This window comes from Homarus americanus, unplaced genomic scaffold (genome assembly GCF_018991925.1).
Source record: "Homarus americanus isolate GMGI-L3 unplaced genomic scaffold, GMGI_Hamer_2.0 scaffold15794, whole genome shotgun sequence".
Classification (NCBI taxonomy): Eukaryota; Metazoa; Arthropoda; class Malacostraca; order Decapoda; family Nephropidae; genus Homarus; species Homarus americanus.
The window spans coordinates 740,997-764,958 of record NW_024748849.1 but is presented as its reverse complement, the minus strand read 5'-3'; the positions used below and the strand labels follow the sequence as shown (position 1 = coordinate 764,958).

The following is a 23,962-nucleotide window of genomic DNA, read 5'->3' as shown; positions in this document are numbered from 1 at the left end:
TCTTGGCAAAATATCCACTAGGGATTCCATACAATAACTTCACAGGATCTTGATCAACAAATTTTATGAGTTGTAAGTGAAATAACCAGTGGTTGTAAACGACAATAGCGTGTAAACCAATACAAATAATAAACTACGTTCAAATGTGATTACATTAATATAAAACAACCTTTCCCCGCGTGACATTAGCTAAATAACTAATACCAGCGACAGTTTTTATTTAAATATAAACTTGAAATAAAAAAAACTTACTCTAAATTTGTCCCTAAAAATAACTATTGTGAATCGTGTGTTGCCAGTTAATTAGCTCATGAGATAAGGGTGAGGGTGACAGAGAGTGAGGGTGACAGTGTGTGGCTCACCATGTTGTTGACAGGAGAGCGTCTGTCCCAGCTGATCAATGACCCACGGGGGACTACAGGCAGGAAGATACATAATTCTTTTCAGTGGCACCGTAAATATATTTGTATCATTATTCCCATTGTATAAACAGTAAATATTATTCAGTGTTTTTTTATCTTGCCATATTTCAATAATGTATTGTATCCTATTAATTTTTGTATCCCTCTTTACGGTGATCCCTACAGTAGATATATTTCCTCATTTACCTTTTTACTTTATTCACCTAATGGTCACACAAACTACAAGTGGTCATGCCGTGGGAAAAATACCAATGTTATTCTTTATCCCATTTTATCAGTTCCACAGCCTGGTCTGGTACACTGTCCCATAGGTCTACTACCCATATTTATTTACCGCTTCTCCACTCATCGACTCGTTAGCCGCTTGTGTGTTAATCATCAGCTCATCCACAGTTTGTCACGTGGCAGAACATTGCACGTCCTGCCATAATGGAGCAAACAAATATGCAAATTTAAGCGAATATTTTAGCGTATATAGGCCTAATGGCCACCCACTTGAGGTGGCCATGCCACAGGAGGGGTCTAAGGACAAAACCCCAACCCATTATATGAAGTGGACAAAACCCGTTTCATATATAAAATATAAAATAAAACACTTTTATGATTACAAACACCCATTATATATACATTTTATTTTTCACACTCCACAAAACCCTTTTACATTTGTTGGGAATTGACACTTTCAATATATGCTCCACTTATGAAAATATATTAGTTTATTTGAATCGAATACATAAACCAACACCCTGCAGGAACTCCTCCACACTCTTAGAATCTGACTTGACGGTCAGAACACAGGTTCACAAGACGCTCTTCGAAGGTCTTCTGTGCTCTGCGTCGTTCCCCAATCTGGTCCTGGAGCATCGCAAGGCCTCGATCACAGTCCAGATGCTTGGGTGGGGGTGACCAATGAGTGTACAGAATGAGTTATTCCACCCAGTTTGGGGATCTGTAGATACATCCAACAATGAGTAAGTCTCTCCCCTTCAGTTTAATTTAACACCACTTTGAGTCTTCAAAAACATCCTCTTGCTGTACCCTCACCTGGCTGGCTCTAAGGTCTTGTCTAGCACAGATAACCACACCCCTCTTGCAAGTTTCTTGGAAAAGGTTCATAAATGAGTCATATCCATCTATATTGAACTCACATTTCTCAGGTTCGATTCTCCTGTTTTTGTACAACAGTTCTTCAACACCTTACTAAATCGTGTTGATGCCCCCTCAGTTCTCGTCAAGGAACGTGTCAGTATTAGTGTACATGACTTTCTGTAATGTCTCTGGTCTTGGTACTGACTCCGGCCCTCCTCTATTCTCTGCAGCTGCCTCATTTACTGTAGCCCTTGTGATTTGTGGGGTGTGGTTAGGTTAGGGTAAGGTTTTGTTTTCCCGATGATATTCGATGTGTTTGAACACTTTTTACCTTGATTTTTATAGTAAATCTCTAGATTCTGAGATGCGCGGGCTAATCTCAAACTATTGATTTGCGCCAGAAATTTAAGTCAAATTCGTTCATATCACACCAAAGATCATCGGAAAAACAGTTTCAACTTCGATTTCGTATAGTGGCAACTGAAATTTTACCATACTATCTGTACAAATACTTAAGATGATGGAATAGACTTAAGTCACTGTAACTTAACATTGTTCAGTATTATAACATGGTAAGTCGTGTTCTACTTACTCTATTCAGCTGTGTGTTGGCACTGGAGTTAATTAAATGTGGTTCACTTGATTCTGTATTTCCTTCTACTCCTCCATCTGTTACTAGGGGGGCTTTAAAGGTTAACACATTAGTTAAGGAAGAAATGGAAAGAGATATTTCCCAAGTTAAATTTATTCAACAAAGACGTGATATGAAGTTATATGTGTTCATCCTATTTCTAACTAGAGGTACTGGAGGGGAAAGGAATTCACCATACACCCATAAGAATACAAAAAAAACATTGAATCCACTTTACCATGCCCAGTAAGATCACCGCTGGCCCATCCAGAAACTGCCACACTATATAACACCCAATGCTAAACTGAGTCCATACATCTAACATTGTTCACTAGCTGCCGGAAGCACATTCTGAGTGTCCAATCAGAGCCCGTTTTTCAAAGGTTCTTTTGGCCCTTCTTTCACTGATTGGCTAGTTCACGATATGGGCATAGTTACATTAGTCACTGGGCGGAGTTACCTTCATGGCACTTGATATAAGCCGTCATCTGTTTTCCCTTGAGAGGGTGACGAATTTGGGTCATTTTGTTTGATGGCACTATAAGCATCCCAGTCAGTTCTGATGTTCCTTTCTACAATGGTCTACTGGCCGGCCCTCGTGGGCGTAGGCGTGCAGGAGCTTCTCTTTTATTACAGTATTTTCAAGATGGAAAATTGCAAAAAAAATTTGTTCATCTTATTGAGGTAAATGATCATTCTGCAAATGGTCTATTTAACTCTCTCAAAGAATGTTTTCCAGTATATAAAAAAATTTCCCTTTGAAAATATTGTTGGTTTTGTTGACACTACTAATGTAATGATGGGAGCTAACCATTCAGTGGCCACTCATTAAAATCAGTTCTTCCCCATGTTGTCATTGTTAAATGCTCATGCCACATGATTCATCTCAGTGCATGAGCAGCATGCTTCAAACTTCAACAACACATTGAAGACTTATGTGGCAACATATTTTCACACTTTAGCCTCAGCTCTAACAGGCAGGATGCATTTGAGAGTTCCCAAAATGTGTTGATATTAAGCCTCATAAAATCCTTGCCCCTGGTCACACAAGATGGATGTCTTTTAAGGCTTGTGAAAAGAGGCTATTAGGACAGTGGAGTGTCTTAGAACTGTATTTTACAGAACTATTATTTAGTGATCCCACTCAAGTGAGTAACATGATTGTTGATGCTTTTAGTAAGAAGGTAACTTAGCCAAATTTAACAGTTTCAACACTCTTTTCCAGTCAGAGTACCAAAAATTTTTAGCCTCAAAACTGAAACTTACAAACTTATTTGAAGTTTGCGCTCTGATATCATGGAAGTTGCATTTGTCAAAAATGTTTTAATTTATATGCTAAACACAAGACATGGAACCTTCTCAAGTGCTTTAGTCTCTCTTGAGAGAACTTATGTTGGAGTAAATGAAACAGAAACAATACGGAGTTGAAAAAATTGGGAAATGTGACAAATGAGGAACTCTCAGTATATTTTCAGTCATGTCATTCATTTATAGTAGAGGCAGTTTCACAAATACAGGAATATCAAGAGGGAGTCCAAGAAGTTGTGTCGGGGGGGGGTGGGGGCGCTGTAAGCCCCCATAAATTTTTTTAAATCTCACCAATATCATGGGCATTTTGAGGCCATGTGCACTTAATATTAAGAGATTTTCTGAAGTCAATAGTAAATATGATTATACTAGACAGCACAAAAATGCCTGAGTACAATATTGCATTATAAAGAAAAAATATTGGAATTTTCTGGTGAAAAAGGAGGAGTGGGGGGTCCCGACCCCCAGGAGCCCCCCTGAATAAGTTAGTTGTTTGTGTAAATCCTCATGCTGCTTCAACTCTGAATACCCCATCATTATCTTTTTTTTGCATGAGCTGCCACAACTTAAGAGTTTTGTAGTTAAGAAGCTGCTTGATGAAGAGTGGAGAAAACACTACCTGGACAAGGACCTGTCTTGTCAGTTACTTATCACAAATTACTGGAATACTGTAAAGTGTTCAGCAGAAAAAAATTAAAGCCAGTCTCTACCCTCCTTTCATTGCCTTTCTCCAGTTCATCAGTTAAAAGGTTCTTCAGCTAGCTCAATCTCACCAAAACCTCTCAAAGATCCTCTTTGAAAAATGAAACACTGCATGGTCTTATGCATGCTGTATACCACATGAAGAAAACATTACATCAGCTTATATGAATATCTATGAGCAGCTACTTAAAACTATCAAATCAGTTAAAAGTGATGCCTCCTATTCTGAAGTAGCTAACAATAAATTACTGTTCAGTAAGAAGACCCTACATTGTTAATTCCTAGACATAATTATTTGGGCTAGTGATTACTTGTATACAGTATGTATAATGTAATCATTTAAAATATATTGCTGAAATATTAAGTCATTCATTAGCATTTTTCTTATGAGAGTTATATTATGAAATTATTTTTATTTCACATACAGTATTTGTAAAATCCAACTTTTTGTGCAGTTTGAGGAGTAGTAAGCAGTACAGTATTTTGAAGGAAAAATCAATAAAATTTGTTGCTTTTATTTCCTAAGAAAAGGTACCTTCTTAGTTGCCAGTGTATAAAGTTACTGTATTGTTCATTTGTTTCAATAAAGTGCTACAGCATTTACTGCAAACTGGTTTGATTATGAAAATCTTGATTTTTGTGTAGATGTTGATTTTATGATACTGTAATAGTATTTGCTAAAAGAAATATATTGTTATATTCATTCTTTTAATACATGATATATAATGCCAAATATGGGCAAGTACATGTCTTGGGTAAAAGGTAGGAATTTAGGGTAAAACTGGTAGAGGAGGATCGACAATCGAGATGGCTAACTAACACCAATGGGTGAGTCCGTTCCGTTCCCACAGAGCCGTGTTGTTACTTAGCGGGTAGGAAGTCTTCTCAGGCTGTCTCCCACATAGCTTATAAATATGCTGGGTTTGAGAAAGTCATTTGGTTAGCTGGAAATCTCTAATCCCCGGAAGTGCTCTGCACCAATTGTTCTGGCTAACGGGGATATCACTGTACTGTATATCTACCTAAGCAGTGTGCACACTCACGTGCCTCAGTAGATGGGCTTTCCATTTAAAACTTTTACCACACTCATTACACTTAAATTTTTTCTCACTAGTGTGTACAACTACATGCTGTTTCAAATGAATCTTTCTGTAATAACTTTTACCACACTCTTCACACTTAAATTTTTTCTCACCAGTGTGCACAACTTTATGCCTCGTAAGATGATCCTTTATATAGTAACATTTACCACACTCGTCACACTTAAAATTCTTCTCACCGGTGTGTACAACCATATGGAGTTTCAGTGTACTATCTCTGAAGTAACATTTACCACACTCTTCACACTTAAAATTTTTCTCACCAGTGTGTAATACCATATGATCCTTCAGATGATGCTTTCTGTTGTAACTTTTACCACACACATCACACTTAAAAGTTTTCTTATCAGTGTGTACAACCATGTGTTCATTCAGATGTTTCTCTGTGTAATAAATGTTACTACAGTAATGACATTTAAAACTGTTTTCATCAACAGCCACTTGTTGTGATACATCACATATACTCTCACAATGTTCTTTAAATTCTTCACACTTTATCATTTTCTCATCAACTGTCATATGTTGAGTCACATCACATTTACTGTTACAACTTTCATCAAACTCTTCACATTTCATAATTTTCTCACCAAGAGTAACATGTGTCACATCATAGTTACTGTTGAAACTTTCATTAAACTCTTCACATTTAATGTCCTTCACATCAATGTGTTCAGACATACAGGTATGCATCTGTAAAGCATCATTGCTGGGGAAAAAATTACAGCAATCTACACACACACAGTTTTCCTCATCATTAGGTCCAGCCAGTTGATCCCCAAAGTCAGCCATTTTTATGCTCACTTCACAACACTTTGGACAAGTAAATTTTGTTCATCAGTGGACGGACATTTGAAATGATCATTCTGTGTAACAAAAAATCTCTACTCTTTACAAATAAATACTTCCCCTTCATAGTTCTGTGCATGTATGTGCTTCTTGAGTTACTCTTGTATGAAATATATTTACATGTGAACTTTGTCTCAACAGTATATAAGCACAGCAGACAAACACTTGTCACATTTATATATTGGGACTTTCATTACAAGTGAACACAATCACAAGAGTCACAAGTTAATAGAAACATTGTAACTCTCATCATACTGTATTTAGACAATACCTATACAGTATTTAACACAGTGCAGCACTTCACTGGTATTTTCAGGAGAAATATTCACTTGTATAAACCTTTTCATTCTCACTGTTTCCTAAAGCACCAACTTGACTTCCATATTTGTATCTTAAGACTTGGATAGTTGACAGTTTACCTTAATGATTCTTACAATGTTTTCCTGAAGATGTTCACTAATTATCTTACTGACTTACTGTACAGTTCTGAGGAATTGTTCTTGACTAGTTCTACCTCCTGTTTTGTAGGTTGTGGTGGGAGATGTTTGTGTGGGATGGTCTCCTCATGCTACCATTGTGTTCCTTTCTTTCATCCATCCACTCACATCTTTATATCTGAAATAAATAGTTTAGGTATAGTTTGTATTTTTCTTTGCACATACAGTACTGTACCTCACTTGGTGAAGAAGATAAATGAAAAGGAAAAGTAATCAGAGACGTGACCAATCGCCCAAGCGGCTAACAAGCCGATCAGTGGCGAAGAGGATAAAAGTAAATGTGTGAAAATGGCATTTATTTTGTAGTCTCCAGAAAAATGCCAAATCCACCGAACATTGCCCGTTAAAGTACCTGTAAAAGAGAGAGAGAGAGTGAAGCAACGTTGCAGCAAAGAGAAAGGGAAGAGAGATTATCAACTAAAGGAGGAGTTATTTAGATGAAATGCCTTTGATTCCACCCTATCTAACAGTTGGACAGAAGGGCCACCCCAGATATGAAAGCAGTGCTCCAAATTAGGACAAATGAATCCCTTATACAGGTATACTTGAAGCAACTGCTCAGGAGTGAAGTAGCTACGGCATCTGTACAGCATTCCCAGCTTTCGGGAGGCAACTTTAGCAATGTTGAGGATGTGTGGCTTCCATGACATATTAGATGAAATGGTGAGGCCTAGCATATCTATTTTAGAATTTGGCAGAATTATTACCAGTACATCCTGAAATGTGATTGGTGGGAGATCATCTAATTTGGAAAGTGTAATTGGTAAATACTAAGTTTTATTACTACAGTATTGAATTTAACCAAGTTTTTACCTCCCCATTCAGAGATGCTGCATGGATCCGCATTGATAGATGTAATGATATCAGCTCTAAAAACAGATCTAGTTTGAGAATTAGGGGGAAGGGAAAAATGTGAAGAAGAGTGAAGAGTAGAATCATCAGCGTAAGAATGGATAGAATTAGTCGTAGTGTGAAATAAATCATTGATAAAAAGAAGGAAAAGAGTAGGTGAAAGAACAGAACCCTGTGGGACACAACTATTAGCAGAGAAAGAGTGAGATATCGATCCCTCGACAAGAACTGCCATGGATCGGTTCTCAAGGAACTAGAAATTAGAGAACAAAGTGGGGGAGAGAAACTATAAGAGGGAAGTTTAGAAAGCAAAGACTTGTGCCATACCCTGTGAAATGCTTTGGAGATGTTGAAGGTCAAAACGAAAGTTTCTCCATAATCCCTAAGAGAGGATCACCAAAGATGAGTACAGTAGGATAGCAGATCACCAGTACATCTCACCAGGCGAAGGCCATACTGGTGATCCGAGAAAAGAGAATGGCGTTCAAGGTGACGAAGAAAATGAGAGTTTGAGATAGTTTCAAAAATCTTAGAGAGGGATGAAGTTAGGGCAATGGAGCGATAGATAGAGGGATTGGAATGGTCACCCTTCTCTGGGATGGGCTGAACCAAGGCATGCTTCCAAGAAGAAGGAAAAGTTTGGGTTTTGAGGCAAAGGTGAAAAAGTCGAGCAAGCACAGGGGCCAGAACTTCAGCACATTCCCACAGAACACGAGGGGGTATTCCGTCCGGTCCATGCACCTTACTCACAACCAACCTGGATAACACACCAGCAACCCTAAAAAGTGGAGATTATAGGAAAGTGCATGGGATCAGTAGGAGGAGTAGGAAGGATAGAGTTGGAATAGTCTAAGGTAGAGTTAGAGGAGAATAAGGTTAGAGGAGAATAAATATATATATATATATATAATCAAAACGTGAGGACAGCCAATGGACGAATATTTACCGAAAATGCTAATTTATCTTAAATTTTAACAGGCAATTTTAACAATTTCAACACAATGTAAGACAGAAGCCGAGTCATGGCGTAAACCCTCTACAGGAGATCATCTACAAGACCCTGGAAATGTGAGGTTTACCTAGTCTATAATCAATATCTCTCAATAAACTATCTATCTATCAACCTAAATAAAGTAATGAATAAACTCACCTGATGTAGTTACATCCTCCCGGGTGTGTGATAACTCCAACCTTGTATCTCAGCACTGACGTTTGTTGTGTTGTGTTGTGTTGGTGCCACCAAGGGAAGTATACAGGAGGAAGGGAGTCTCCGAGGAGTCCGCCCTCTACTGGCCAGGTGTACCACTTTAAAGTGAAGTTACAGTTCATATATATTTTAGCTAGAGCTTTCCTATCTTGAGTAGAGTATCTTTGGTAAAAATGAAAGGAAATAAATAAATACCAGTCCAATGCATAAGTGGTATAAGAGGCTAGTAAACTCTGATAATACAATTAATTGATTGAGTTTTTAAATTTAATTAACTGGTAAACATAAAAGTCCATCATTTTTTTTAAAGTTAAATAGTAAATTCGATGGAGTGTAGAATGACCGCTTCACTTTTAACTGCTACATCTGCAGCTCATTGTTTCCAGATGTGGCGCCAATTAATAAAGCCCTGTCCACACGGTGAGCAGTACCAGGCGGGTTGGTTGGCGGCAGTCATAGTCGACCGCCTTAGCCAGTAGGTGGACGGCAGTTAAAGCGAAGAGCTTAGCGTTGTGTACTATAATAATTGCTGCTATGTGCTAGAAGAAGAACCAAATTCAGAAAAGGGAATGGTGCAAAGAGTGATTAGGTCGAAGAAAAGTATTGGGTAGTCATGCCACGATTTTAGTGAACTGCAAGATGGACATGAGCAAGACTCCACCAATTACATGAGAATGGACCCCAACACCTTTTACAAACTTCTAACGAAAGTGGAACCATATATATAAAAAACAGGATACCTATATGAGGGAGAGTATACCTGCAGAGGCTCGTCTAGAGGCTCGCTCATGTATCCTTCAACTGGGTGCACCTACACGTCACTTCAGTATAGAACGAGGATATCAAGATAAAGTTTGTCTCCCATAATACCTGCAACGTGTCAAGCCATGTATGAAGTACTCAAGGAAGATTACTTGCAGGTGAGATTTGTAGTACATAAAAATTCATTGAATAATGTTAGAATTATGATATGCATAGACAGGAAGCTATGGGACTAGAGTGGCAGGAACGAAGAACACACACGAATGTCCTCATTACATAATACATAAACAATCTCCCGTTTATTGTCACTCCAATAATGTCATTAATGTACATTGCATAAGCTTATTTGGTTATACACTGGACATCTGGACCGAGCGGGGAACATATACGTATCACATTTGCAGTACTGTACTTAACTCAGGTTTTACAAAGTGCTAGCATACGTTCTGTCAGTATCTCTGTTCACACCTCACCGACTTGAGGACCCCGAGGTCAGCGGTGGAGTAGTGATCAGCTGTTTTTGACAGTCACATGAGGTTCCAATAATAACACGAGTCGTCCCTCATATCCGGCAGCAAACCACCAGGCAGGAGGACCATGATTTCGCTCAACTACAGCTCTGTACTCTGCAGCTCAAGTCCTAGGGCATCCAAAAATATACTTGCCAGGCGAGCGAGCCCAGAAGTCGATTTGTTTTATGGAGGACCCCAGGGTTGTAGCGTGTAGCCCCGGTTGCCCCCTTTAATCTGATCATGTGCAGTACATACCTATCATATTTACATACCTCTTTATCTATACTAGCCCATGTATCTTTACGCCTTTCTAACTCTCAACAGTGGCGTCCCACCAACTTTACACTTGATGCCTTTTGTATACAGTCCATCGCGCCGTAAACCGTTCTGCATAACAAGTAGTCTCAATAGATATTAGTCCTTTACACCGTGTTGCGATATAACAATATGTTGGTTGCCAGAATTTAATATTGCAACCTCTGATAAATTAATTAAGTAATTAAATTGCCTCTATGTAAAGTGTATTCCTAATTTGATTGGCCTTTGACAACCCAACACCCCCCCCCTCCTCAGTTATGCTCCTCAGAGGTAGTGTGGATACAGGATCGGTACAGGTTACAAGAATATTATAAGCAAATATGTTTGAAACTTAATTTTATTTTTATTCACAAACAACGTAACCAAATCATAATAATTCAAATAACCTTATAAATAATGAGACTGAGCAAAAATCTCAATACAATGATGGCCAAGATATGCAGTTAGTGTGGATACATAAACTTTATAAGCTATAAAAATGAAAAATTACCTTAAATTAGATTCACAAACTATATAACTACACAAAATCGTGATAATACAGATGGTACAAAACATTATACAAATTACATTTTTTAATCTAATTACATGGTCCAATATAAAATTACAGTACTTCAAATTCCGATAGCTGTCCACATCCCCATACTGTTGCTCCCAAGATCAATTCAATTTCAATTGTTTATTCCTTGATAGAGGAAGCGGGATCCTAGTGCTGTCACTAGGTACCCCTGTGACAAGTATATACAGTATAAATATTATAAAGGGGCTTACTAAAGCCTAAGGAAGGAAGGATATTCCTTTAACACATAATCAATGTTATTTACAAAATATCTGGCCAGTATGGGGAGGATCATCGTGTCTCCGTCAGGGGGTCGTGGAGTGGTGGTCCAGCAGGCGTCACGGAAGCGTTGTGTGTGGGGACATCTTAGGAGGTAGTGGATAAGGGTGCTGCTGTCGGGTCTACTGCATAATGCACAAGAGCGTTGCTCAGGGGATGCGGGGATACCAATCTCCCAAGCAAAGTCATACCCAGTGATGATACGTCCCAAGATCAAATCACAATTGTTTTGGCCTCTGCTTTACGCTGGATTATGCTACTTTTTTGTCAGTTAAGATTTGCAACCGCGTCGTGGAAAACTCCCCTGGTACAGTAGTCTGCAGCAGACTACTGTACCAGGGGAGTTTTCCACGACATGGAAGGGGAAGATTAATACCCTTAGTACGAGTATAGACCTGGTATCCCAGGCTCTGTTTTGATAAGCTCTGGTGTCTCAGACTCTTCTTTTATAGACTCTGGTGTCCCAGGTTCTGCTTTTATGGACTCTGACGTCCCAAGCTCTGGTATCCCAGACTCTATTATCCCAAACCCTGGCATCTCAGGCTCTTGTGTCCCAGGCTGTTTTCATAGGCTCTGATGTCCCAAGCTCCTGTATCCCAGACTCTATTATCTCAGGCTGTCTTTTCATAGACTCTTCAATCCCAGGCTCTGGTATGACAAGCTCTGGTATCTCAGGCTTTAGCATCCCAGGCTCTGGTTTCTCAGGCTCTAGTATCCCAGGCTCTATTATTTCAGGCAGTGTTTTCATACAATCTGGTATCTCAGACTGTAGTATCCCAGGGTGTGTTTTCATAGGATCTGGTGCCCCCGGCTCTGGTTTCCCAGGCTCTGGTATCTCAGACTGTGTTTTCGTAGACTCTTGAATCCCAGGCTCTGGTATCCCAAGCTCTGGTATCTCAGACTCGATTATCTCAGGCTGTGTTTTCATAAGATCTGGTATCCCAGGCTCTGGTTTCTCAGGCTCTAGCATCCTAGGCTCTGGTGCCCCAGGCTCTAAACGGGCAACTTCAAGTTTCCTCCGTAACGATCTGAGAGAGGGAAGTGGCTGATGTTGAGACAATAACAGTGAATACCCAGTGGTTCCACAAGCAGATAAAAGCTGAAGTCCTTTTTGGATAGTTTCATCTGACCACTTCGATCCTCGCGTGTTCTTATGGCCCAGTTTAGCTAGCTGGTCTTGGTTGAAGACTTTTGCCATATTTAATTGCTGTACTTTCTTCTGCTGCATCATTTTCCACTTCTCACGCCTTTCTTCTGCCAGTTTCTTCTGGAGATAAATAATACGTTGCAGTAACATCGACTCAGTCAAGTTGAGATTCTTCTTCACAGAGGTCATAAGACTTGAAGATATTGCAGGCGTTTTCCCCTTTACTTGTGTAACTTCTTCATGGACTGGTCTGACCTCTTGGATCGGTAGTTGACACTCATCTTTCTCGTCTGAATAACCTGAAAAATATGACAGAGATTTGCAAACCTCGATCATTGTCACAATTTCATGTCCATTACAGGAGCAAGAAAAGAGACATCATAATATATATGAGAGAAATACAATCACTGAATTAGACTATTTTCATTATCATTATTAACTACCGGGTATTAATTATTTGAGTCTACTTTAATCACTATGTAAAAACAGTCTTGTTATAAGAAGCCACGTATTATTGTGATAATGGGGCTTTAGGAAAGCTTCCTTGGGTCTTCTGGGTATAATGTCCTGTTAATTGTTAATAAAAATAATTTATTCTTTTGTAGTTTAATGTGCAAATATTTTCTTTCTTTGTAGAAACGACCGGAACGTACATTAATGAAAATTTTATTTAAAGTTTTATTATTGATTCATAGGTTAGGTTAGCTTAGGTTTGAGGATTGCAAAAAGTGTACCTACTCTTCATGGGATTAAGTTGTCAAAAACCACTGTTAAATAATTTGGGTACCCATTTTTATTTCTATATTCCGTGAAGATTAACAAAGAAATTTAAAAAAAATTCAGAACTGTCTTACCATTTCTCTACAGAAGTACTGTAGGTCTACTGTACATATTTTTTTTTCTTCTAAATCAGTGAATAAAAATATAGGCACAGCAGGAATATTCCAGATGAGGGAGGCTGACACTACCCGGGGGAACCAAAGAAGATCTACAAAACAAGAGTGAGGCTAAATCTCAGAAGACATTCGTTCACGAGTAGGGTTGTCAACAACTGGAATGGGTTACCTGAGTGGGTAGTGAATGTGGAGACGGTGGAAAAGTTTGAAGCAAAATTAGATAAATACTGGAAAAATCAAGAACAAGTATATAATTATAGGGCACAAATATCCGCCACACAGCCACCGTCTGAGTAGAGAAGAGGCTATTGAGCTGGAGTCACAGCCTCTTCCAGAAGATCATCTGTGAGTATCTGTGAGAAAACATCTCTTTTCTTGAAGTCCAATGAAGGCTGAATTAACCGGCAGCCCAATAAAGCTCACGATTGAGTGTAATGATAGCTTACCATTCTCAACGGAAGTATCTACAGGATGATGCTCTGATGTGGAGGCGTATGAGTGGTCAATACACAACACCTTGGATGGATACGGTGGTTCATCATTTTCATCTCTACATCTTTTGGGAGGTGGCTTGCGTAGCTTTCTCCTACGAGTATTGGCATTGAAGGCAAACAGAGTCGGTATGGCATTGGGCTTCAGTTGTCGTCGGTTGTCTGTTCGATGTGATTCGTATTGCTCCTCCTCAAAATGATCCTGAAAAATATGAGAACTGTAATCAAGCGAAGTAACCAGTTTCAACCCAAAAAATAAGATGTCAAATTAATAAGTTGGGTAAAATTTAATATTTAGATTTTTCACGTTCACAAAGTAAGAGTAGACTTAGGCGTGAGTTAGTATAAAGTCAGTGTACACTGGAGGATGATACATGTGTTCCTATAACGAGGCGAGTTATTATATGCGTTTAAAAGGGGAAAGTCTACGGCACCCGGTGATGATGAAATAACATATGATATCCTTAACTGTCTGGCTGGTATGAGAGAAGGGCCCCTGTTAGACTTGTTTAATGTCTTATAATGGAGGTTGTATCCCTCTTAAGGGAAGAAAGCAGTAATTATACCAATACCAAAGAACAATGGAGATTTTCATCCCATATCTTTGACCTCTTGTTTATGTAAAATGATAGAAAGAATAGTATTAAGCAGGTAGGCCAATACTTACTGAACAGAGAAATGAATGATCTTTTGCTCTCCAGTTTTCTCGTCTGACTTTGACTTCCCATTCCCTCCTTCTCCGAGCGTTCCTTGGGAATCTGTGTAGCATTTTCCCGTGTCCAGGTCGGGTTGAGCACCTCCACGCTGCGCAACACGGCATTGTATAAAAACAAAAGACAAGAAAAGAATGCAAAAAGGATGAATGTGAACAAATAAAGCTCACACAAGCAGCCAGCAGCAACCAACTGGTATACAAAATGGCGGCACTAGTGTAAAGTTGGCGTAATGCTCCCTGCAGGAGGCGTGAGCGGGGTCTATATACTCCTTGGAGTCGTCGGTCAACTCAGTGATATGCGGGCACCATGTTGTTACTCAGCTGATGATGAAGTTTGCGTTCGTACTGTAGAAAATGATGATGCTTATTCAGTAAAATTTATCATAAAGATACAGGTGTACAATTATATAAGCATGTTTATAAACTATGTGGGAGACAGCCCGAGACGAGTTCCCACCTACTGAGTAACAACATGGCGCCCTGTTGGCTGAACAGTGTTATAGGGCGACACACTGCGGTAGTTTCCTCAATCATTAATGTTAACAAACAACAAGTGGGTGATGATAATGTAACCCATCACTATTTCTTGCCTATTATTCTCATTGTAACTACAGTGAATGTTCGTCCATTGGTTGGCCTCAGGTTTTGATACGATAATAGTATTATTTTACGTTTTTCAGTGTTTTACTCAAATCTGACATTCATTTTTTTCTGTAAATTAGCGTTTTTTGTAAAAAATGAAAATTTTTATTTTTAACAAAAATTGCTAATTTACACAATAATGAAGGTAAAATTTTAGTAAAACAAACACACACACAAAAAAACCCTTATTCTCACACCAAAGGAACCTACTTAACCTAACCTACAAGGAGGAGGAGTGTAACCTCAGGTAAACACGGGGGGAACCTGTGGACAGCCAATGAACCAATTTTAACCTTAGGTTAAGTTAGTTATAGTTCCTGGTTTCTGTGGCTAGGTTAAGTTAGGTTCGTTTAATCTGTAACGTTGCGTCGGAATTGTATATTTTTTTTAGTATTTTAACCGATAAAATTACCCACAATTTTAGTTGTTCAAAGTGGGCAGGCTCTAAAGTAGAGGGAAAATGTGTGGTAAAATACGTAAACCGGAGAGGATATTTTTGCCGTGACCGGCTAAGTTCCTACTAACGTTATTTTACCGTGAGTGCGCTTTGATTTGCTAAGTATTTTCTGTATAATATGACGGGGAGGTCTGCTTCCCGGCTAGGAAGTTAGGTAGGTTTCTTTGATTGGTTAGGTCAGCTTCCATTAGGGGTAAATTTCCTAATTAACACCTAACTCCGAGTTTTCAGGGAGGGGAAACACGCAAAAATGGGTGATTTGCGACAGAAATGGATGTTAGAATAAAATAATTCACACTAAAAACCCTAGGAATTTTTTTTAATGGTAAGCTTAAAATAACCCAACCCATCGTAACGTAACCAAAATAATTGCTTTAAAAAATCGTTTTCTTCTTATTATTTTTACTCAGTTACATGCAAACACAATCCTACATAGCGGGCCGAGGGGGAGTTATGTTATGGTTATTTTTCAATTCGTAATTTTGTGTAGATATACTGTACCGTGCGTAATTTTTTTTTCTCAGTCACATGTACATACATAATTGTGCAAAAAAAAGGTAAAATAAATATTTACCAATAGGTCAAACACATCAAGGGAATACAGTAAACATTTCTTTGCACACAATTTAGCTGGTTGCATCAGGGTGTGTAGGAGGAGGGGGCTTGGATTATGGGAAGGGGGAGTTAGCAGAGATAGCATCCTAGCTAGGTTGTACTGCTATGGCCAAGCAGCCAGTGTCTATTGGTTTTAGATGCATATTTTTTATTTAGATGTATTTAAATGTTTAAAATAACACAATTGTAATAGCATAAGAAAGGTAGGGACTATGGTTTATGAATGCCGGGAAAGGAGGTACAGGGAGTATTAAAGAAAAATATACCTTTATCACAACAGGAGGGACACCATGGTGGTACGGCAGACACCTGAAAATGGGGCCTCCAGTCTTTCGGAGTCACATTACACATTCACCTCACCACTCTCATTTAGCTTACTCAAGTCTTCTTTAACTGCCATACAACACAATTCTCACATCAGCCATAGACATTTTTCCTTTTATGCAGAGGGAAGGTCCTCTTAACTGTCATTAAAGGCAGCAACTCCCTGAACTTCTTCCATCCACTTATGGTTCTTGCAACTGAGCAGGTTTCAGCACCCCCACTGGCACTGATCATGTCACCCAGGTAACACAACTCATCTATACAATCCAGGGTCATATCCCTAATTTTGAGTTTCTCCAGCATTAATGTGGGCACATGGTTACCTGCACATACAGAACAGTTAAACTTCAGCATCATCCTGCAGTCTGCCATCTACCCCACTGCTCTTCTTTTGTGTACCCACCTTACACACTCATTACACATAATTGAGTTTCTGCCAATACCTTTCTTGCAGACAACACATGGTCATTTTCCACTTTCCACCACAAGTCCCTCACCCATAGGCTTGGTCAACACTAAGGACCAGACACAAAGGTTAGAAAATGCACAAGAGAAGTGACCTTTTTATTCATGCCATATCTATTAAATGTTACATATATTCACAAAACACTGAGGTAGATTTGGTGTCACATGTATAACTTAGACAGAACAGTAGGTTTACAAACTACACTACAGTACGTATAACTCTATATATACAACACATGAAGAGACCTTTGGATGTTTTAAGACTGAATATATTGTACAAATACTACCCTGATTCACATGACAAATGGCATATTCCCTGACACTGTACTTGTAACCTGTGAGTAGGTAGCCTTATTGATAAGTTAAAAAAAAATGCAAGTTTTTTAACCAACATTACCACAACATACAGCAAGGATCTAGGCTTTTCTAAGAGGGGAGAGACAGCTTTCAAGCTTACATCACCATAGAGTAGTGAGCATTGGAGAATGTTTAAAAGCAACAATTAACTATATTGTGGTGATTGAATCTTATCAGGTGGCAGTTGTGTTTATAATCATGATCAGACGGTGGAGTAGGATTTTATCACTGGCTTAGTATTGAGTATAGTAACTTTATGCCTAAAAGAGGAAGTTATGTTGGTTGTACTGTACTATAGTAATTTATAATATTAACTATATATTATGTTATATGCAATACTTTGATTTATCAGTGATGATAACACAGATTCATGATTGTTAAAGTTTCAGGTATTATCATCACTCCTGTGGTCTGTTGTGTGTAAGATGTGAGAATATGACTAACATTCAAAGTGGTTTGCTCTTTCTCCCCAATGCACTGAGTAACACAAATGAATTTCTCTGGTATCAACTAAATACTGTAGCTACCTATGACAACCTTTGACATTTCTTCCTTTCCTTATCTAAATGATACTCCAGTGTATAAAATACTGATCCTTAGAACCAGGCAGATCAAAGTTCTTTTTTTTTATTGCCAGATTTGTGGCTGTGCTTAAACACCTTAAATTTTGAAACACAGAAAAACCAAACAACATTCATATATCTAATATACATTGCTATACTTTGAGTTATCAATAATCCTCAATTTCAAAGCTCTGCATCAACTAGTAAGACAATACAGGTACAGTCCCCAAAAAAGCATCATTACCGATGGGGTCAATATGGTTCGTGGTTTTGTGAGCAGTGTTAATTCACTAGTTTAGGAACAGTTTGTACAGTTGACCACAGTATTGGCACACACCAAATTATATGATAACACTTTCATGCAAAGAACTGCCAGAATTTCAGAATTACCAGTGATATAAGTTTTATTCCTGTTGGTACTTTATAAATAACTAAACTGTGTATATTTAATTATGGGGAGTAGGCATCAGGAGCAGATCCAGGAATATCAAAACTTGGGACCAAGAAGTTGTGGGTTTGGGGGTGTTACATGGCAAGAGCAGTGAGCCCACTCAACTGGAGAGTTTTTGGGGGTGGGGGCATTTTGTGGCCGTATGCACTTGATATTCTGAGGTCAATAATAATTGCTTTTTACTATACAAAAATGCCTGAGTACAATAATGCATTAAAGAAAAAGTATTTGAGTTTTCTGATGAAAAGGAGGGGGTCCAGACCCCCCCCCATTGATCTGCCCCTGGGTGTACCAACAAATGATGATGCACTGGAGAATATATCAAAGCATTTCAAATTGTAATGAAGGAAAAAGTAATGACACCTTTTGGGGAACCATACACTAATAGGAGTTTAATACCCATGACCTGCATACATTAACCAGCTTCTACATACCATACAGAGAACATTAAAAACACTATACATATTGGGATAAACTAAAGTACTTTACAACTGTATTTCAAACTCCTTAACCTCTTCATAACAGGGATGCCACTTTTAATACTTTATTTGTCTAATACTGTATCAGACAACTATATTCAGCACAGAGGGGACCCCGCATACAATAGGTGAAGAGAAGTACTGTACTGATATCAACCTTAAACAGTCAATTATGTACTAGATTATTGTGCAGAGTAGGCAGACACATGCAAAATGAATATAACTGGAATGTGCGATAGAAATGAAAGCTTCCCGGTGAGATACACAGGAAATGCCATTTACCTGTATGTACATACTTTATTAAATAATGCATGTATTGTATGAGGAGTAAATAACTAACTGATGTAATTTCACACTTCACAGTTTACAAAACTAATCTAATTTACACCTTAAAAACATAAATTATCTGCTATTTGTTCTACAGTAAATATTAGACTACAGTATAGGTGACAGGGCTTGGCTTTATAATATAATATACTAAATTAAGTTAACTTTATGACTGAAAATACAACTGCTCCAGATGGAGAATGTGACTGACTAATACACAAACATGATTAGATTTCCCTTGTCTCATAGTCAATAACTGTACAGTAATAGTACTACACCAAGAAAATATGAGAAATACCGAGTTACCTAGACCAGGGGTTCTCAAACTTTTTTCAACCAAGGACCCCTTATATACCATGACGCATACAAATATTGTCAATAATCAAAGAATAAATCATAGTCCAAAGCATTTGTTCATTTCAACCCAAATCCAAAATATCCTGCGAATTGGAATCGCACTATTTCTCAAAAACTTTTCACGGACCCCACTTTGAGAATCACCGACCTAGACAGTACAGGGTGTTTACAAAGTCCCTTGATGCGTATCTTTATAGAATCCATTGCAGAAGTTGCACGTCCAAAACAATGGTATGTTCTAAATTGTTTTCTGCACATAACTGTATTCTTTACAATGTGTATAAAACACCAGCATGATGTGTTCTGTATAAGAAGTTACAGTGGACAAAGTGAATAAGTTAGTTAATAACCAGAAAAGGGTGAAATACTGTACTGTACATAGAGTACTAGTGTTTTGGATGTGTAATTTTCCTCATGGGGCTGTAAACACAAATATCAAGATTTTGTAAACATCCTGTCCAATCATTTCTAGCCAAAATTTCCTTGACACTTAGCAATATCTGGCATGTACTTGTGGCTCACCATCAGTCTGGGGCAGAAAATTGTAGTGGAATTACATTCATGAAATGGGTTTTGGAGATGATCATAAGTTATAGTAGTGTAAATTATGGCATTTAATTCATTACGCAATGCTCTTTACATAAATAGGTCCAGTGTGCAATATTTTTTTCTTTCTGCGGGTACAGTCTAAGAAAAAAATTAATATTAAGCGTATGCCTTTTGCCATGACGAAAAATTTTGGTAAAGTGACACCAAAGCTTTGAGGTTCGACTCTGAATGGGGATCTTTAACAAAATTCTTTTTCTTGGGTTTCAGAACATAAGGCACAGTAAGTGTAATGCAATTTTTTTCTTGGACAGTACAGTACAGTACAGTACAGGACAGTACCTGTGTGGTCAACATGGGAATCCAGTGGAGGGGGTTGGAATACATCCCTTATTTTCCATTGAAATAAAAGTTCACAAATGCAGTGATTTTTCAGGAACACAGCTGTTGATAACTGCAAGGAACAACTGCAGTGGAATTCTACAAACTTATTTTATGAAAGTACGTACGAGTCAAAATAAAAGGATAGAAAGAATTAGTGAAGTCGTCCCCCAACTAAGCAACATTCCCTTATTGCAGTATATCAGAAACATCATCTTGTTAACAGAGACAATATTAAAATAATTAATTCAAGATTTAAAAAAAAACAATTATCCATGAGAATCATTATAAAATAAAACTCCAAATGTAGAACCAAACACTAATTAAACCATAAACATTACTGAAACACCACCACTTAATGAAGCCATTCTTACACTGTCCAGGACAATAACTGTACAACTTCTTGAATAAATTCTTGGAGCTAAATCCTACCTACCAGAATACCTCTACTTTACTTGATTTTGTTATTAGGTTATAATTTAGTACTACATATTGTACCTGTAGAAGGTGTTGTACTGTACTATTATGAGATACTGAAGATGTGGCAGCTTACTTGACACTCTTGGGTTTGGGTAGGTGCTCTCCCGCGAGACGCTCGATGTCTGGCCTATTACTCACCTCACTGCACCACACGAGAGATAATTGTACGTATGTAATGAGTTGCAGTGAGTTTGCTATTTGAGATAAAAAGTGGGATTTGTTTCATTAGCAGTGTATATAAATTATCTACAGCTTTATATAAGTAATAACAATAAAAGAATTATTTTTGTACACAAGCGCAAGGAGAACACAAATTTTTGTTTACGCTTAATGAAAATGTTTAAACTACATCACTTCATACCTTCGTTATTTCATGTGATTGCAATATGAACCTTATTCTGTTATAAAGCATACAGTACAATTTTGGAAAAATAGTTATAGAACAAAAGTTGTAAAAAAATTAATATTTCACTAGATAATAGTGGTGTAAATTTTATTCTGGTGAGTGCACCCAGGCCAGGTACAGAGTACTGTATTCATTTTTTCCCTCCGAGCCCAAAAGATAATTGTACTGTGTATATTGAGTCATAGCACTGGGACTGCTTGTTGAAGAGCCAAACAAACTAGATGAAGCAGGGACACTGGGAGAGGCATCAGGAGGCACCACACTATCACCACAAGGTGTAATCTCCTTGCACTTTTTGCATTTTTCTTCCCTCCACCCTCGCCAGCAACACAAGTCATGGTTCAATACTCTCACAACACTCTTTATGAATAAATGAAATCACTGTGATGCATGAGAAATCAGCACAAGCTGCAAGATCATACATAATTTTGTGTATGAAAACCCCAAGAGTTTTTAAGGACCCCTGAATCTACTGAAAGAGGATGTTTCTTTTATAAGCTGTACAAGTGCTGTTGTTGTAGTACTGTAACTTGGTGATAAGAGAATGGTAAATTTGCATGCACTTTGTGAAAAGGGCCATGGTAAGTATCAAGACAATAAAATGTAAAACGAGCTTCAAATGAGGTATAAAGTGTAACATAACAACTAGGATGGCCAGTGAATCGAAACGGATTGAAAACATACGAATATGTGCTCTGATAACTTGGTAAAGCACTTCATACTCTAATTGAGGGCAAAATAACTCGAGTCAAAAGATCTTGCCAACCTTGGAGAAATAACTTACTAAACAATATTCTGCCATGTAAGGTTCCCCTACACAAACCCTATGTAAATATTACTCGGCAGTTTGAGATAACTTATCAATATAAAAAAAAATTCCTCTTTGAGTCATCTCTAGCACCAAAGCTTCATACCATTAAACTGTATTCAGGTCTTCAGCTTACTGTTCCACACCATGTACTGTACTGCCCCACACCATGTACTGTACTGTCCCACATCATGTCTTGTACTGCCCCACACCATGAACTGTACTGCCCCACGTCATGTACTGTACTGTTCCCCACTATGTACTTTACTGCCCCACACCATGTACTTTACTGCCCCACACCATGAACTGTACTGCCCTACATCATGTACTGTACTGTTCCCCCACCATGTACTGTACTGCCCCACACCATGCACCTTATCCCACACCATACTGTACTGTCTTGCACTATGTACTGTCCCACACCCTGTCTTTACATTTGATTCTCTTGATTCTCCACGTATATAAAAGTGGGAACAGAGATAAAATTATGGAGAAGTTTTGATAGTATTAAACCATGTTACTGTACTTTGAACATCAGGGTAAGTCTATCTTCTTCATTTCAAGGTCTTTTTTTTTCTTTAAACCAACAGAATAAAGTAGAGAAGAGTTAAGAAATATGTTAATATTTTATTACTACCTGAGTTTTCTATACTATGAAGTACATTATGATGAAGAAATCTTGCTATCAGATGCTAGGGAATGATAGCCTTTGATAATTTAGCAACACAACATTGTCTAGTCATATTTCTATAATTTATTTTAAGGTTAGGATACTCATCAAAATTTGAGGTACTGTACAGTACTGTATATATACAAAAATAATTTTTTAAATATTAACATAACTAATGCATTAAAATCTAGTCTATTTACAGTATATAAATTGTTTCCTTATAGGAACTCTTCTGAATATTCAATTAAGCATTTGAAAGAAATATACAATATTTACTATTATCTACACATAAAAGAATATTCTGATCTAACACCTTAGTTATTATCACTAATATTTGCCTGTTAACTGCTTCACTATAAGGATGCCACTTTTACTATTTCATTTGGCTAATGTAAGATGAATTTATTCAGCCCCATACACAAAGGGCTAATAAACCTTTGAAAACACCTGTAGGGAAAGCCACTCGCATTATAATACCTTGCAAGAAAACTTTGGCGATTTTATTTTTGATACAAAATTAATTGTACTGTATATAAATTTGAGCTGTGAAACTACTGTGTATTAACAGTTTGTTACAAATTGTTGGTGTTTTTATTTTTCTGATAATGTTAAATGATTACTGAAGTCTAACTATAATTTATAACTTTCATGTACTGTATATGGAACATTTTTATTCTAACTGATGGTTCATCCTGCACTACTTAGCTTATAGGCTTCTGAAATGGACTGGAAATTAAAATTATCAAAATGCTCTCGATTATTGGCTGTCTAAGAAAGCCCTATACCTGTCTCCCCTAACTGACTTCCTGATAAATGTTTGTCTTTGGAACATTTCCTCTCGCGAATACATTTTTTAATTAATTGCTCTCTGCCAGCCTCCCACCCTCACTGGTGTCCTCCCAGTCTGCAAACTTCAACTACCATATGCACCCCGAGTACTGCACATTGTTCATATACCGTATGTTTGCAACGCTCATTGTTTATTTATAAGCTCCCCCCACTACTGTTAATATTATGGACTTGTGTGATGTATACATGTACTACAGTATTGGCCGACAGGGCGAGGCAGGGCTGGGTGGGGTGAGGCTGGGCTGGGCAGGACGGGGCAAGCAGTCCCGTTACCGTCCTTAATCTGCTTGGGTTACAAGCCACGGCCTACGTGGCACTGACCAACACCAGCTCCACCTGCTATACAGTCACCGGCTCTCCATTAACTATCACCAGTATCCACTCAGAAGGCCCACATGGTTTTATGACTGGACGATCCTGCTTAACACAATTACTCAAGGTACTAGATGTTTGGA

At 38.1% G+C, this 23,962-nt stretch overlaps 2 protein-coding genes across 5 annotated transcripts in view; both read right to left on the bottom strand.

The window, feature by feature from the left end:
• LOC121880471 (equilibrative nucleoside transporter 4-like) overlaps positions 1–8,735 on the bottom strand; it is a 34,861-nt gene extending 26,126 nt beyond the window's left edge. For 2 of the 4 annotated variants that reach the window (XM_042387666.1, XM_042387668.1), the window contains exon 1: positions 363–409. The gene's annotated coding sequence lies outside the window, so the exon portion shown is untranslated. The other 2 variants (XM_042387665.1, XM_042387667.1) reach the window with 2 other exon arrangements.
• A 2,457-nt stretch (positions 8,736–11,192) lies between these two features.
• On the bottom strand, positions 11,193–14,646 carry LOC121853099. The gene is made up of 3 exons (XM_042347037.1): positions 14,283–14,646; positions 13,571–13,817; positions 11,193–12,527 (listed from the first exon to the last, which is right to left on the bottom strand). Exons 1-3 carry the CDS (start codon positions 14,433–14,435, stop codon positions 11,620–11,622), a joined length of 1,308 nt encoding a protein of 435 aa, XP_042202971.1. The 5' UTR covers positions 14,436–14,646; the 3' UTR covers positions 11,193–11,619.
• Between the last annotated feature and the right edge of the window lie 9,316 nt (positions 14,647–23,962).